Raw genomic sequence first — 13,666 nt, 5'->3', positions numbered from 1 at the left:
GTATCAGCCCTGCTACTTTTTTTTACACCACACACACAAAACAGAGAAGACATCATATTCCACCATCTTATTTATTCATGTTCTCCTGCACTATCGCTAAGGGCAACAGTGAGTATATCTACTGTTTGGAATAAGCATAAACGAAATCTTACCCAACTCCAGAGTCCATATCGACCAGAGGCTTTCGATCCCTTTACAAGAAAACCCGGAGCCTGAAAGGCCTACACCTGTCGGAGCGGAGGGGGCAGTGCAGTGAAGGAGGGATTTGTGCTCGATAGAGAGAGAGAGAGAGAGAGAGAGAGAGACGCGCGCTCGGGCAGGACAAGAGGGCGCGCGGGACATCAGCACACCGGCCGGGTCAAGGAGCTGCAAAGATGGAGATCCGACCAGACAGGTTTAAGGCGGTCGCGGGCAAAACTTTGGGGAAAATTCACAGGTACCCTGATATTTCAAATGTTCTCAACTCACCCCGGATTTGTGCGCGTTTTTACGCCTTTTTTCTTGCAACACAGATCAGTGCTGTTGGTGGCGGTGCTGTTGGTGCATCCGTCATCTCTCTCTCCTCCAAGCAGTAATTTTTAACACTAAAAAAGTTGGTTCTTTATTTATTTTAATTGTAGAGGAATGTGTTGGGTTTAACCCTTCACAAAAAAATAGCGACAGAAGTCCGCGTTTGCGCAGTAGGAAGGTTTGATTGTCACAAGCGAGAGGAGAAGTGTTTTATAATGGATGGAATCCATAATATTTTGAATAATTTGGTTTATTAGGAGGAAAAAACATGACACACTGTCGTCGCTGTAACAGAAGCCCATAACGGGTACTCCATGGTGTTACAGAAGTTATCAGTGAGAGAAAAAGAGTGTTTGTTCTTTCTTTCTTTGTGGTTTGATGCTTTATTGCATTTATCCTTTTTTATTGTTTGCGCTTTTGTTCGATGTTGTGAGATTCGATCCGGCTCAAAGTGGTGTTGGAGAGAAGAAGAAAGTCTGGTTACATAATGTTTCCGTGCGTTATTGGCACGACCTGGCTGAATGAAAGCGCTGGCCAGATAAAACCGGAAAGTTTAAATCGTTAGTTTCCCGGTATAAATTACATTTCTTGCGCTCCAAATTGTTTTTGCCGTATGTTTTTTTTTCTTTTAAATAATGTGACTTAAAAAATGATTTGCAGTTTTTTGTTTGTTTGATCGTCTTAAAGCGAAAGAAGGATTTCATTTTTATTGTTATGAAAACGTGTTTTGGATTATACTAAATTAATGAAATGAATAGAAACGACTGAATTTGTGTGAATTTCTAAAGCTTTTTAATATTTCAGGCTGAGTTTTGAGTTTTGAGTGACAGACATATAAACTGTTATTTTAATAATCACCTGCGTGATAAAACACACAAAACCTTGTGGACACGTTTCCTTGAAACTGTGTTTTTCCCCATCTATTTTTTTCCTACCTGACAATACAAACCAAATGATTATTGGTTGTTGCCATCAATTAAGAAAATTATATGTAGGTTAATTGAGACTGAAAATAATTGTTAGTTGCACCAATAAATAAGAAAGGTCGATATAAAAAAGACAACTATGTCACTGCTGCAGCCTGTATGGTACATAGTTTATGTCTTTGGAGGTGCATGCAGGTACTTATTTTTAAAAAAAAGAAAAGAAAGTTTCATAATCCTCTCTGATTATGAACATTTCAAAGTGCTGCATATGTGTAAATAAAGTACACATGAGTGTGAAAGTTGCTATACAGATTGATGTACTGACAATATTTTGGTTTAAAAAATAAATAAATAAAAAAAGGCAGATTAAATACAATCATAGAACCTCGTGCAATAACCATTGCTTTAAGCTTTGGCTCTCCCAGGATTTGAGGTAGCAACCAAACGTATAAATCCTGTCCTGAAATAGCCTGTTTTTGCAGTCCAGCTGTCGAGCCATGCAAATCCCTAAACTCTCCCCTCCCACTCATTCCATCCCATGCAAGCCATGTCACTTCCTCCAGCCACTGCCTCCTCCTTCCTCCACCTTCTTCCTCATCCTCCATCCATTGAGACACCAGCAGCTTTCAGCCTACTGGGGTCTCTTAAATCAACACACACATGCCTGTCTCGTTTGTCTCTTACTGTTCCACACATGCGCATCACCGCCACAGCTGATTCCATGAGAGATGTGATGTGTTGGATTGGATTCAGGTTGACTTTAGTGGGCGTTTCCTCAGCTTAGCGTGACCTCGTGGTTTTATGCGGTTGCATGTGTCAAGTGCAGCCAAAGAATAAGAGAGCAGTGTGTTATGGTTTTGTGTATGCGTGTGTGTATATAAAGCTGTACATGTGTGAATGCGTGGTGAAACTTGGGCATCCCTGCACTGTGTAAGCAGACGAGTGTGTCTGCGTGCAATCTCACCACCTCACAGACAAAACTGTGATCCCTCCTGATGAAAGCAGCCAGGAGTTCATCTATTATTTAAACATTTTCTCCATCAGAATGCATCTCCTGTTTCTATATTAAACTCCACTAGGTAAGCACAAACTTCAGCGCTGTAAGGTCACTCCACATCTCTGCTTACATTATTTGCTCTTTTATAACATTTTCAGATGGATCTCCCAAATCTGGCTATTCTCATAGCTCTGCATGAAATATAACCACACAACTGCTTCTTGGTTTTAATTTGGGTTGTGTGCAAAAGTTACTAATAGTACCCCAAAGACGCTATCATAAAAATGCCTCGCTTCAATTTATTAAAAGACTTTTAAATGCATCTGCAGGATTGCTTGGCTACACAATGAGAGGCTGTGCTGTACTACATGTGAGGCAATACAGAATATGACAGGTAATCCATTTTTAATCCATCTTACTTGCAGTGGAGTGCATTTTTCAGCTACTACTGTTCAGTGTCATTGCAGAAAAGCTCTGAATAAAATTTTCAAATAACGGTGAAGTGAAAAGATAATTATTTGATATGTTTGCTTGTGGTGAAGCACAGGGAGGAAAGCATTCCTGTCCTACCAGTCATTTAATCCCAACATTTAGCGTTTGTTTTTGTATCATATGTAGGATGTCTTTGGATTTCCTGTTAGTCTTGATAAAGCTATGTCTAAGGAAAAAAGCAGGTGGTTCAAGCTTGAACACAAAAGGCAAAATCTTACAAGACACCAAGTCCACATTTGAGACACTTCTGTGTTTCCTATTCTTATCTTTTATCCGTTCATCTGTCTCTGTTGTTTTGTGTGGAACATGGGCACAGGTTTGTGAAACAGTCTTCACAGATGACCAGAGATTCATCTACAATAGCTGTGCCACTTTGGAGAGTCAGCTGCAACGACTCAGCATGCCTGGTTTTTGGCAGCGATGCTGTCCATGCTGTCGGTTTCAGCATTTAGTGTCTGCTTCACTTGTTCAGTTTGTGAGGAAATATTTTAATGTAAGCTAATACGTGGTTCGATTATCATATTACGACCCCGTGCAGCTCATTGTTGAATTGTTGTTCTCTGGTGAATGTACCGAGAAGTGTTGTGTGTGTGGAGACAGCACTCATACTGCGACTGAGTGTGTAAGTATTTAGATAATACGTCTATGAAGGTCACACGTGTAACTGTTAAACGTGTGTGTCTGTGTGTGTGTGTGTGTCAGCAGGAGAGAGAGAGAAAAAAGTGGTGTGACAGGATGGGGAGGAGGGTGTCTCCCTGGGCGACACAGTCCCACCGAGACCCAATCTGTTCACTTCAGGGAGAGCGAGAGGCTCGCAAAGGATGGGAGAGGAGGGGGGCAACAACAAAATCACTATTAAAACTACAAAGTATTCGGAGAAAAAGTAAAAATCTCATCTTTAAGCTACTTTGCGTGCTCCAAAATGCTGAAATGAGGCAAAAAAAGAAGAAGAAAAAGAAAAGAAAAGGAATAAAATTAAGAATCAATTTAAGCTCACAAATATGGAGAAATAATGACCAGGGTGTCTGGTGTTATATAATATTTTTACTCCCTCGCTGTCTCACTCTCAGTCTCGATCATCCTCATATGAGAGGATTACACCGAATACTCTGTGAATTGGTGATTTTAATACAGAGTCTCATAAAGGCCCCGAGTCACCTGAGAGTCGCTGTGATTTTATCAAAGCTGACAGAATATTACAGAATCAAAGAGTGGTTGCAAACACTCACAATTTAGCAACAACTGTGTTTTATTTTTTTATTGTTTTAAGAAGTTTCATATAACATACTTTTAATATATAATCAAATTTGTGTAACACCTTACACCAGTTAAACTCAGGAGGTATTGAAGTCTTCACGCTGGGGTTAAACAGGTTTTAGGACTTTGCTTCTTTTGTCTAGGTGAAAAGCATGAGCTCGGTTTGAAGCGTGTGCCTCCACTGAGCCTGCTACTATTGTAATTATGATATTTCAGAGAGCCCCAGGTCGCAGGACTCCTGCCTGCTCATGCTCGCTTGCTCATTAATTGTTGACAGCTGAGACCAATCAGCTCCATCAGATGAGTGGAAGCAAGCAGTATTGTGAACCTGTGTCTCTTCTTCAACGCAGAGCTGGTAAATTTTACCAGTCAGCATGTTAAGAAGTAAGAAGTTTGTGTATAAGAACCTTTTAAGTCTTTGTTTCTAAGCTGGAAATTCCCTCGCTTCAGCTTTGTACACGAACACAGGGGGTGAGGCTGCCTTTTAGTGGAAAGCATCTGTAATTAACGTCCATTTTTTGCTGTGGGGTAGCCTCGTTAGCTCTTAGCATATGGGTAGGTGTCAAGCTGCAATCTGTCTTGAGGTTTAATGAGGATTCTCCTGCAGCCTTCACCAACTATGAGGGAGGAGCTCCACACAGGGGGACAAGTCAGCACATTTGTTTAGCGGCAGGAGCGTGAACAACTGATTCAACAAATTTATGTGCACGACTTTGCTTCTGTCGTGCGTCGCCCTTTTCAATGCTTCCAGGATTTGGTTGCAGTTTTTTAATTTCTTGTATTTGATCCACTGGGAAACACACTGTAAATCACGTCCTTAGGTCAGGACGCTTTGTGTGAAAGATCAGCAATGAACACATGATGGTCCCATTTCCAAGTCAGTTAGATGGGCCATTCTATAAAAATGTAGACAATTAACTAACAGGTGAGGCACAATCTGAAATTTTGCAGCTTGACGCAAAAGCCGAAAAAGGCTTTCTGAGTTACAGGAGGACTAAAAAAATATGACCAGCATGAACTCAACAGCGTGCCGTGATAGAGGGAGAAACGTGCTGAATCGTGCCCAGCAGAGTCAGTCTGTCCATCCATATTCATTTCCGGAAGTAAATCATTTTTGTAATCCTAATCTTAGTGTAGTGACAGATTAAGAGGGAGGGAGAGAGATGGGATGCAGCCTCTCTAATCTCTCACAAATTCCAAAAATGTTGCTTTCCATTGTGTTTTCTGTTATCTACTGAAGAGTAGAATATTTCTTTATGTGGGCAGTTTTAATTATACTGGTAATTGCACTGACCTGTCTTCTTGTCTTGCATTTTAGTTTGTTTTTGACAGATTGCATGGATGCATATCGAGATTATACAGAGTGTGCTGTGTGCAAAAGGGGGAGGGAGTGGAATTCACACGCATAACTAAAAGAAATATAATGACAGCGGTGGATGACGATAGACGGATAAATGGTGGCAGATTGTGGTGTAAAAGCTGGAGTAAATAATTTATCTAAAAAAAAAAGAAGGTCAATAATTAATCAGCATCAGAGGCTGGCTTATCTTGACTTTGCACACTTGCTTTCTAACCTTGTTTAAGCCCCGAACTCCAATGAAACGCTTTCTTTAAAACACAACCATCGTCACCTCGCCAGCCTGACCCCCGTGTTGATTGTGCCTTTTTCTGTGCACGATTCTCCAGCTCACTGGCTAACTGGATCACCTCAATGGAAAGTGGATGGCTGACACATGATTCGCTCTGCTGCGAACTCAAATTTAACAGACAGTGAACACTGATACATACATTCACTGAAAAAAATGGTGACACTTTGTCTAATGTATATCTGTAGGTGTTGTTTACTTAAATCTGATGGAAGTGTGTGTGTTTTTGTTGTGAGTATGGAGGTTGTAATACACAGATGGCTGCTCTCTGACTTCTCTGTATGACTTCTGTCTGGGGGGATGCTCGACATGTTGTTTTACAAAAATGGTCACACAAACTGAACAATAGCCTGGAAAACAAGCAGATCACCTCACATGGGCAAAAACCATGCGATTTTAAGCGGTTAAAAAACAAACAAAAACATTTTAGACACTTGCACCCCTGTCTTTGCAGTTCGGTAAAGTGTAACTCCTTAAAAGCTGATTTTCTACAAAAGTTCCTTTTGTAGTTTTAAACATAATGCTAATTTGTTAAGCAGAGTCGGCTGAATGATGTCATAAAAAATGAAGGCATTTAGTGGTGAGGACACTATCAGAGTGAGAGGACCAGTAGGTTCCTTGGATCCTGAAGCAGAGACTACGCGGCTGTCGTAGCTCCTCGGCTTGTGACAGCTGCTTCCACACACTGGGACGCGCTGAGTCAGGCGTGACCCCGGTGTGGAGCATGATGTCAGCCTGGAGGAGTGCGTTTGTAGGAGGAAAAAGAGAGAGAGAGTGCAAAATCTTTGCAGTTTAAAACATGCATGAAGAAAAGATGCAAACTCTTTGTCACAGGCTCAAAATAATCTGGTAACTCCAGGTGATGTCAGCATGGAAGCTGGAGACTGAACCTTTCAAGGAAGCTCACACTTTTGTGTTCCTGCTTTTTTTTTGCAGTTTTACTTTGATTTGTTCGATCAGATCATCTGTGAGGCTAGGTGTAAAGATCACTGTGGCATCGATTTCATTGCAGCACATTATAATACACAGAATTTTGTCTTTTGCACCCTTTTGTTCACTTTTACCCCAAAAGCCTAACACATATTCTGCTGTCTCCCATCAGGCTGATTGAGAAACGGCAGCCAAATGGAGAAACTATTGAGCTGTCGGCGGAGGGTCGTCCTGAGCTGGTGGAGGAGAAGGAGCTGCCTGTGGTGGACTGCACCTGCTTCGGCCTGCCCCGGCGGTACATCATCGCCATCCTGTCTGGCCTGGGCTTCTGCATCTCCTTTGGCATCAGGTGCAACCTAGGTGTGGCCATTGTAAGCATGGTCAATGATCATACTGTCTACAAAGGCAACAAGGAAGTACTTGTGGTGAGTAGCAGAAGAGAAATGAAAACTTCTGTGCCTTTATTGACCTACTTTATGAATTTGATATTAAGCCACATCTGCAATAATTGTGTTGGAACACAGGTAACATGCAGTATTTTCACAGTACCAATCAAAGTTATTGTCTTATGTCTTTTTCTGTGGGATCACTTTAATCTTCATTGGAATATATCTAATGGTTTATATTAATCACAGTATGCAGTGTGTTGTGGTGATACTATCCCTTTTACAATGTAATTGGTTGAAGAATAATAAAATGTTGTAATTATGTAACTTTTTAAATGACTTGATAAGTCATAATAAGTAGTGTCATGTATTAGAGTATTAGACTATTCTAGGACATGCTTTAACCTGGGGAGTAAAGCTGAAAAGTTCTATAAAGGTGTTCTGATGTTGGCATCATCTTCACTGCTGATAAACAAACTTTACTTTGTGTAGTGATATCAAATTTTCTAAAGTCCTGCAGTCTAGGCCAGCTCTGTGCCACCTTGCCTTGGCTGTGGTTCAGGAGTTAAAACAGTTCATCTACCAATCGAAATGTTGTTAGTCGATTCCCCAGCTACTCAGGTCTGCACGTCAAAGTATCCTTGAGCAAGATACTGAACCATTGGTTCTATTTAATGTATTTAGCAGGGACATCCAACTCGTGGGCTTTGTAGTTGGGGATGATGGACTAGGGTTGCCCTTGACCTTAAGTTTTCAAGATAATCTCCTCTGTTGTGAAGTGAGTTAAAGTCATATAATTTTTTTCTTCTCTCCAGGCTGCACAGTTCACCTGGGATCCAGAGACAGTGGGGATGATTCACGGCTCCTTCTTCTGGGGCTACATCGTCACACAAATCCCGGGTGGCTTTATATGTCAAAAATTTGCAGCAAACAGGTTAATATCTCCACATTTATGGTGTCAGATCTGGTTGAATTTGCATACATGCTAGGTGTGGAAAAAAGAATAATTTGAATCGGAACAGAAAGAGGCAAAGCAGCTGAACCAGCATTCATAGAAAATGCCAATCCTGTGTTACTATGTATTGGGGTTTTTTCATGTTCTGATGCCAGTGTTACTGTCCTTTGTGTTTTTAAGAGTGTTCGGCTTTGCCATCGTGGCCACATCGACGCTCAACATGCTGATTCCAACTGCCGCTCGCTGCCATTACAGCTGCGTCATACTTGTCAGGATATGCCAGGGCCTTGTAGAGGTAAATATGAGTTTTTGTCCACATCTGGACTCTGTGTAGGACTATTCCCACATGCACAGGTGTTTCCCTGACCGTATTCTATCCTTTAGGGCGTATCATACCCAGCCTGTCATGGGATCTGGGCCAAGTGGGCACCTCCTCTTGAGCGAAGTCGATTAGCCACGACAGCTTTTTGTGGTAATGTCAGCTTCCTGTCACCTCACAGATCAGTATCTACAATGTCTGCACAGGTTCTGTGGGTTTGAAGACACGTTTGTGATGAAACTGCTAGAAGTGCATCCAACGTTTAAGAGTTTAAAAAGACTATGATGCATCTAAAACACGTTGAGTGCAAGAAAGAAAGATATAAACAGGGTTTGTGCCTTCTTTGTGTGTGTGTTGTCTTAACAGGATCCTATGCTGGGGCAGTGGTGGCCATGCCTTTAGCTGGGATACTAGTGCAATACACTGGGTGGCCTTCTGTATTTTATGTCTATGGTTAGTACCCTCATCCACAAATATGTGTCATGTTACTTTTATTACTATCTTTCTCACCAAGACTGCTCATGCAAATTTCCCTAAACGTCCACTATTTGATTCTCTTTAAATTTCCACAACTCCTTTTCATTCTCGTTCTCTCTTAAATGTTCTCTCTGTCTCCCATGTCTGTTCTTTCTTTCTCTCTCTCCCTCTCCCAGGCAGCTTTGGGATATTCTGGTATTTGTTTTGGATTCTGGTGTCATACGAGAGTCCTGCAGCCCATCCCACCATCTCACCAGAGGAGAGGAAATACATTGAAGATGCGATCGGAGAGTCTGCATCATTTCTCAATCCCCTTCAAGTACGTGTATTTAGACCCATGCACTTGGCTGAGTCTGCAGTTCTTAATTGGTGGAGTTGGTGCATATCATTAATATCTTATTACTTTTTGTGGTAGAAATTTAAAACCCCGTGGAGACACTTCTTCACCTCCATGCCAGTCTATGCCATTATTGTGGCCAACTTCTGCAGGAGCTGGACCTTCTACCTGCTGCTCATCAGCCAGCCGGCCTACTTTGAAGAAGTCTTTGGCTTTGAGATCAGCAAGGTGAGTTAGCATGGCATCCAAGCTGTAGGGTCAAAGCAAGTAAAACAGTAATTTTCCCACTTGATCAGGACAAATTTGAACATCTCATCCTCATCCTCCCTTCATTTTCCCCCCAAAAACACTATTTTTGCCTTTTTCACGCACATGTACACACTGTCTGCCTCTCCTATACATGACTTTCAGGTGGGCATAGTGTCAGCTTTGCCCCATCTGGTGATGACAATCATCGTGCCTATTGGGGGCCAGTTGGCTGACTACTTGAGAACCCACAACCTGATGTCCACCACCAACGTCAGGAAGCTCATGAACTGTGGAGGTGAGGCTATCAAACATAAGAGCATGGCTTGTGGTTTATGAGCAGAAACGAAATAACTCTATACAGCTCTGGTGAACCGTCTTAGTTGGCCAACAGAGCCTATTAAATGAGTATGAGGGTACCATAATTCTCTGCCTCTACAATTGTCATCTGACACTCCTCCCAGAGCACCAAGGTCTACGAACCAACTGCTCTTAAATATCTTTAGACCGTGGCTCAGAAAACTGACAAATTATTATTTCACTAAAACTTCATCCTATCATTAGCTGGAAATTGTAATAATTTCATTTTTGCTGCTGAAATCGCTGCAAAAAGTTAAACAATTCTTTCAGTACTTTCTCACATATCACAGTGATTAAAGCTAAATTAGGAGCACTGCAAAAATAAATAAATAAATGTGTAAAGATGAACTTATTAATGATGCTGTAGTTCTCCTAAAATTAAACATATGAAACTATGCTGTCAGTTGTGGGGCATTTAGCAGCTTGCAGTTAGAATATTTAAAGTGCAGTATAGCTGCCAGCATTAGAAGCAAATTAATATTTCAGCTCAACTTAAAGGTTGAATCAGCGTGTGCATAAACACGTGTACAGCTTCAAACACTGAAAATTACGGCATATCGGCACTGCCTTGACCGTTACAACAGGGTTTGTTATTAGTGTTCGTAATTCCTTTGTGTTGATGTGGATTTCTTTGGAATTCCCACAGGTTTTGGGATGGAAGCCACCCTCCTGCTGGTGGTGGGCTACTCTCACACAAAGGGTATTGCCATCTCCTTCTTGGTCCTGGCGGTGGGATTCAGTGGATTTGCTATCTCAGGTAATCTATGTTCTAAACATGTAAGGTGAAAACCTGACTTGTCGTGTTACTGTTGCTACATGAAGGTGATAGTAAGGTTTAATGAGAGACAATGGAATTTTAAGTATTGCTTTAAATGTGAGCAGGACAGCGGTAAATCAAATGTTTTGGATAGTTATAAGTGAGGAGGAGACTGGAAAGCAGGGACAAAGAGAACAGGGCAGACACACTGCAAAGGACCAAGGGTCAGAATCGAACCCAGGCCTCGTGGGATGTGATAACCTGCTCAACCACTGAGCTAAACTGGTTCCCGTTAAAGTTTTAACTTAAAAGTATGAAAATGACACATTTTCTAGATTCTGTTGACATGTGTTGCCCTACTTACATTTTACCAAATGTTTCCAACAATATTTAAAAACAAAGAAATCTGCACAATGGTTTATTTAATTTTGTTGTGTGTCATCTCCCCTTTAGTCATCCCAGCCATTGTTTTATAGTCACAGCACCTGGGAACTTTGCAGTCATAGAGTCAACCACGAGCTCCTCTGTATAACAAAGTGTACAGAGTGAAATTTGGGGCCATCTGTTTGATAGATGAAGCTTGGCTAAAATTGTATCATGCGACAGGACAATGAACAGAAAATCTGCAACAGAATGGCTGAAAATTTTCAGGTTATTGCTTCTGAAGGTTTTCACAGTATTTTAAAATCCTGTTAAAAATGTTCCAATTCACATGACTGTAAATGAATTTGCCATATTAGTTAGCTAGGGTACAGGGAAGGGTATTAAGTTTGTTTAATGGTAAATTTACCAATCAAAATTAATGAGTTTTGACAGTTTGATTACAATAAAGCTACATAATGAGAATAAAACTTGACATTGATAGGACTTTAAAATATGACCTAATTTGCAAACATGAGTCTGTCAGTCAGCTGTAGTGTTTTCATTGGCAGCATAGACTGTATATCAAAGATGGACATAGCTGCCATGGCATCCCCAGTTGGTTTGTGGATGACAAGCTGTGCCCGCTACTCCCTGGAAATGGCTTTATATTTCACACACAGACAGATATTAGATCATTATCTTATAAAACTGTTTGAAGTGAATGTCGTTAAGATGAAAATGTGTTTTAAAAAAATGATATCACTTTTTCTATCCCCTAAGTGTAAAAATCATTCTGTGTTTTTGCTCTTTCACTCAGGGTTTAATGTCAATCACTTGGATATCGCGCCTCGATATGCCAGCATACTGATGGGCATTTCAAACGGAGTGGGAACGTTATCTGGAATGGTGTGTCCTCTCATAGTTGGTGCCATGACCAAACACAAGGTGACTCATTCACGTGTATCAACAAAGCTGAGCATAAAGCTCAAGATGTTTAATGAGTAAAGACACACCAGGGAGACTTGTTCTTGCTCTTTCTTGTGTTAAAATACCTTTTGAATCATTTCAGACGCGTGAGGAGTGGCAGTACGTCTTCCTTATAGCCTCACTTGTTCATTATGGAGGAGTGGTTTTCTATGGTAGGACTTTGGGTCTGCAGTGTTTTGCAACGCATCTCTAAAATATCGCAGTTTCATTGCTGATCTGTTTTTTTCTTCACTAGGACTCTTTGCATCAGGAGAAAAGCAGCCTTGGGCAGACATAGAGGACACAAGTGAGGAGAAGTGCGGTATAATCGACGAGGATGAACTGGCCAATGAAACAGAAGAGATGTACCGCGGAGGGGGGCAGTACGGAGCCATAAACCAATCAGGGGCTGGTTTCAACGGTGGAGGAGGAGGAGGAGGTGGAGCAGGGTCAGGATGGGTGACAGACTGGGATAAGTCTGAGGAGTATGTGCAGCCGCCCGGATATAACTCCTACATGTACGGGGGAGAAGTAGAGAAGGAGCTCACATAGAAGACTGACGTGACACAAGTTTTAAAAAATAATAATAACAAGATAAAAAAAAAAATGAAAGAGGAAGTGTGTTTCTGGAGAACGACTGCAAGAGAGTCACTGAACAGACCTGCTGTGTGCTTCTTAAAATTTACAACAGCACATATCAAAAGAGTGGATCAGATTCATTCCACTGTAGGTGTGTGTGTTTGTGTGAGAGAGAGAGAGACAGTGTGTGTGTGTGTGTGTGTGTGTGTGTGTGAAAGAGAGAGAGAGACAGTGTGTGTGTGTGCAAGCATGTGCATGCAGAGTGCTAAATATACACAAAAAAACTGATTTCAACTTCATCAGAACTCATCTTACATCCTCATCCTGATGCTCATTGTGATTGGTCAGGAGTTCTGTATCCGCAACTAGGAGATCCTGTGTGTGTGTGTGTGTGTGTGTGTAGGTGTGTGTGTGTGTGTGTGTGTGTGTGTGTGTGTGTGTGTGTGTGTGTGTGTGTGTGTGTGTGTGTGTGACAGAGAGAGAGAGAGAGAGAGAGAGAGAGAGAGAGACAGAAAGAGCGAGAGAGTTGTGGGCTTTTGCCTGTATAGCAACTTGCTGAAGCCACTGGGATTGTGTTGTTTTTAATTTTTTATGTGTGAGTCATGCATTTACTTTTATTTTGCTGGGAAAGCACCTTCAGAGCCTCAGTTTTAAAAAACCTCACACTTCTATTCAATGCAGAATTCATCACCAAATCCAAGCTCTCAAAGCTCCCAGATAAACTAAACAGACGCCACCAGCCACGACGCCACTGAGTTTAACTTTCAAACTTCCTAATCAAAGTGAAAAGAAAAAAGGTGCTTAGGTGTTGTAAAGTCGTACGTAGATGAGTGTAAAGCTGTAAAACTTCCCTTCACCTGTGTGCTTGAGTTTGCCGGCTACAGTTTCTCACTGCATCTCATGTCCAGCCACGCTTACAGGTCAAAGTCGCCAGTAATCATCTGACAATTCCCACTTTCTATTCAGTGTGTATAGTTGTCCCTCAGCTTGGTACATATTTATAACACTCCCAGGCCTCGCAGCACTTTCTGTTTATGCCTTTTCTTGTTTCTCTGGCAGCCTCTCCCTCCATTTTTCCTCCTTGTCTTATCCTTCTCTCAACATCAGTCGTGTTTGTGCGGGTAAATCCAAGCTTTTCAGATCGACTGTGTGTGTCTGTGTGT

The 13,666-nt window shown here is 41.5% G+C and overlaps 1 protein-coding gene across 1 annotated transcript; it reads left to right on the top strand.

The window, feature by feature from the left end:
• Positions 1–323: 323 nt before the first annotated feature.
• slc17a7a (solute carrier family 17 member 7a) lies at positions 324–12,677 on the top strand. Its single transcript, XM_006809148.3, has 13 exons — positions 324–436; positions 6,931–7,183; positions 7,960–8,078; positions 8,280–8,394; positions 8,484–8,571; positions 8,785–8,871; positions 9,072–9,214; positions 9,311–9,460; positions 9,644–9,776; positions 10,485–10,595; positions 11,776–11,903; positions 12,028–12,097; positions 12,181–12,677. Exons 1-13 carry the CDS (start codon positions 375–377, stop codon positions 12,474–12,476), a joined length of 1,755 nt encoding a protein of 584 aa, XP_006809211.2. The 5' UTR covers positions 324–374; the 3' UTR covers positions 12,477–12,677.
• The last annotated feature ends 989 nt before the right edge of the window (positions 12,678–13,666 follow it).

Source organism: Neolamprologus brichardi, chromosome 4 (genome assembly GCF_056152115.1).
Source record: "Neolamprologus brichardi isolate AB-2024 chromosome 4, ASM5615211v1, whole genome shotgun sequence".
NCBI lineage: Eukaryota > Metazoa > Chordata > Actinopteri > Cichliformes > Cichlidae > Neolamprologus > Neolamprologus brichardi.
This window is presented reverse-complemented; position numbering and strand designations above follow the sequence as displayed.

What these genes read in the sequence shown, in the direction of transcription:
- slc17a7a (XM_006809148.3), top strand. Translation starts at nt 375, where the DNA reads ATGGAGATCCGACCAGACAGGTTTAAGGCGGTCGCGGGCAAAACTTTG. An exon ending in TTCTGTATTTTATGTCTATG is followed by an intron (nt 8,872 to 9,071) that starts GTTAGTACCCTC and finishes TCCCTCTCCCAG; the next exon opens with GCAGCTTTGGGATATTCTGG. An exon ending in CATTTCTCAATCCCCTTCAA is followed by an intron (nt 9,215 to 9,310) that starts GTACGTGTATTT and finishes TTTTTGTGGTAG; the next exon opens with AAATTTAAAACCCCGTGGAG.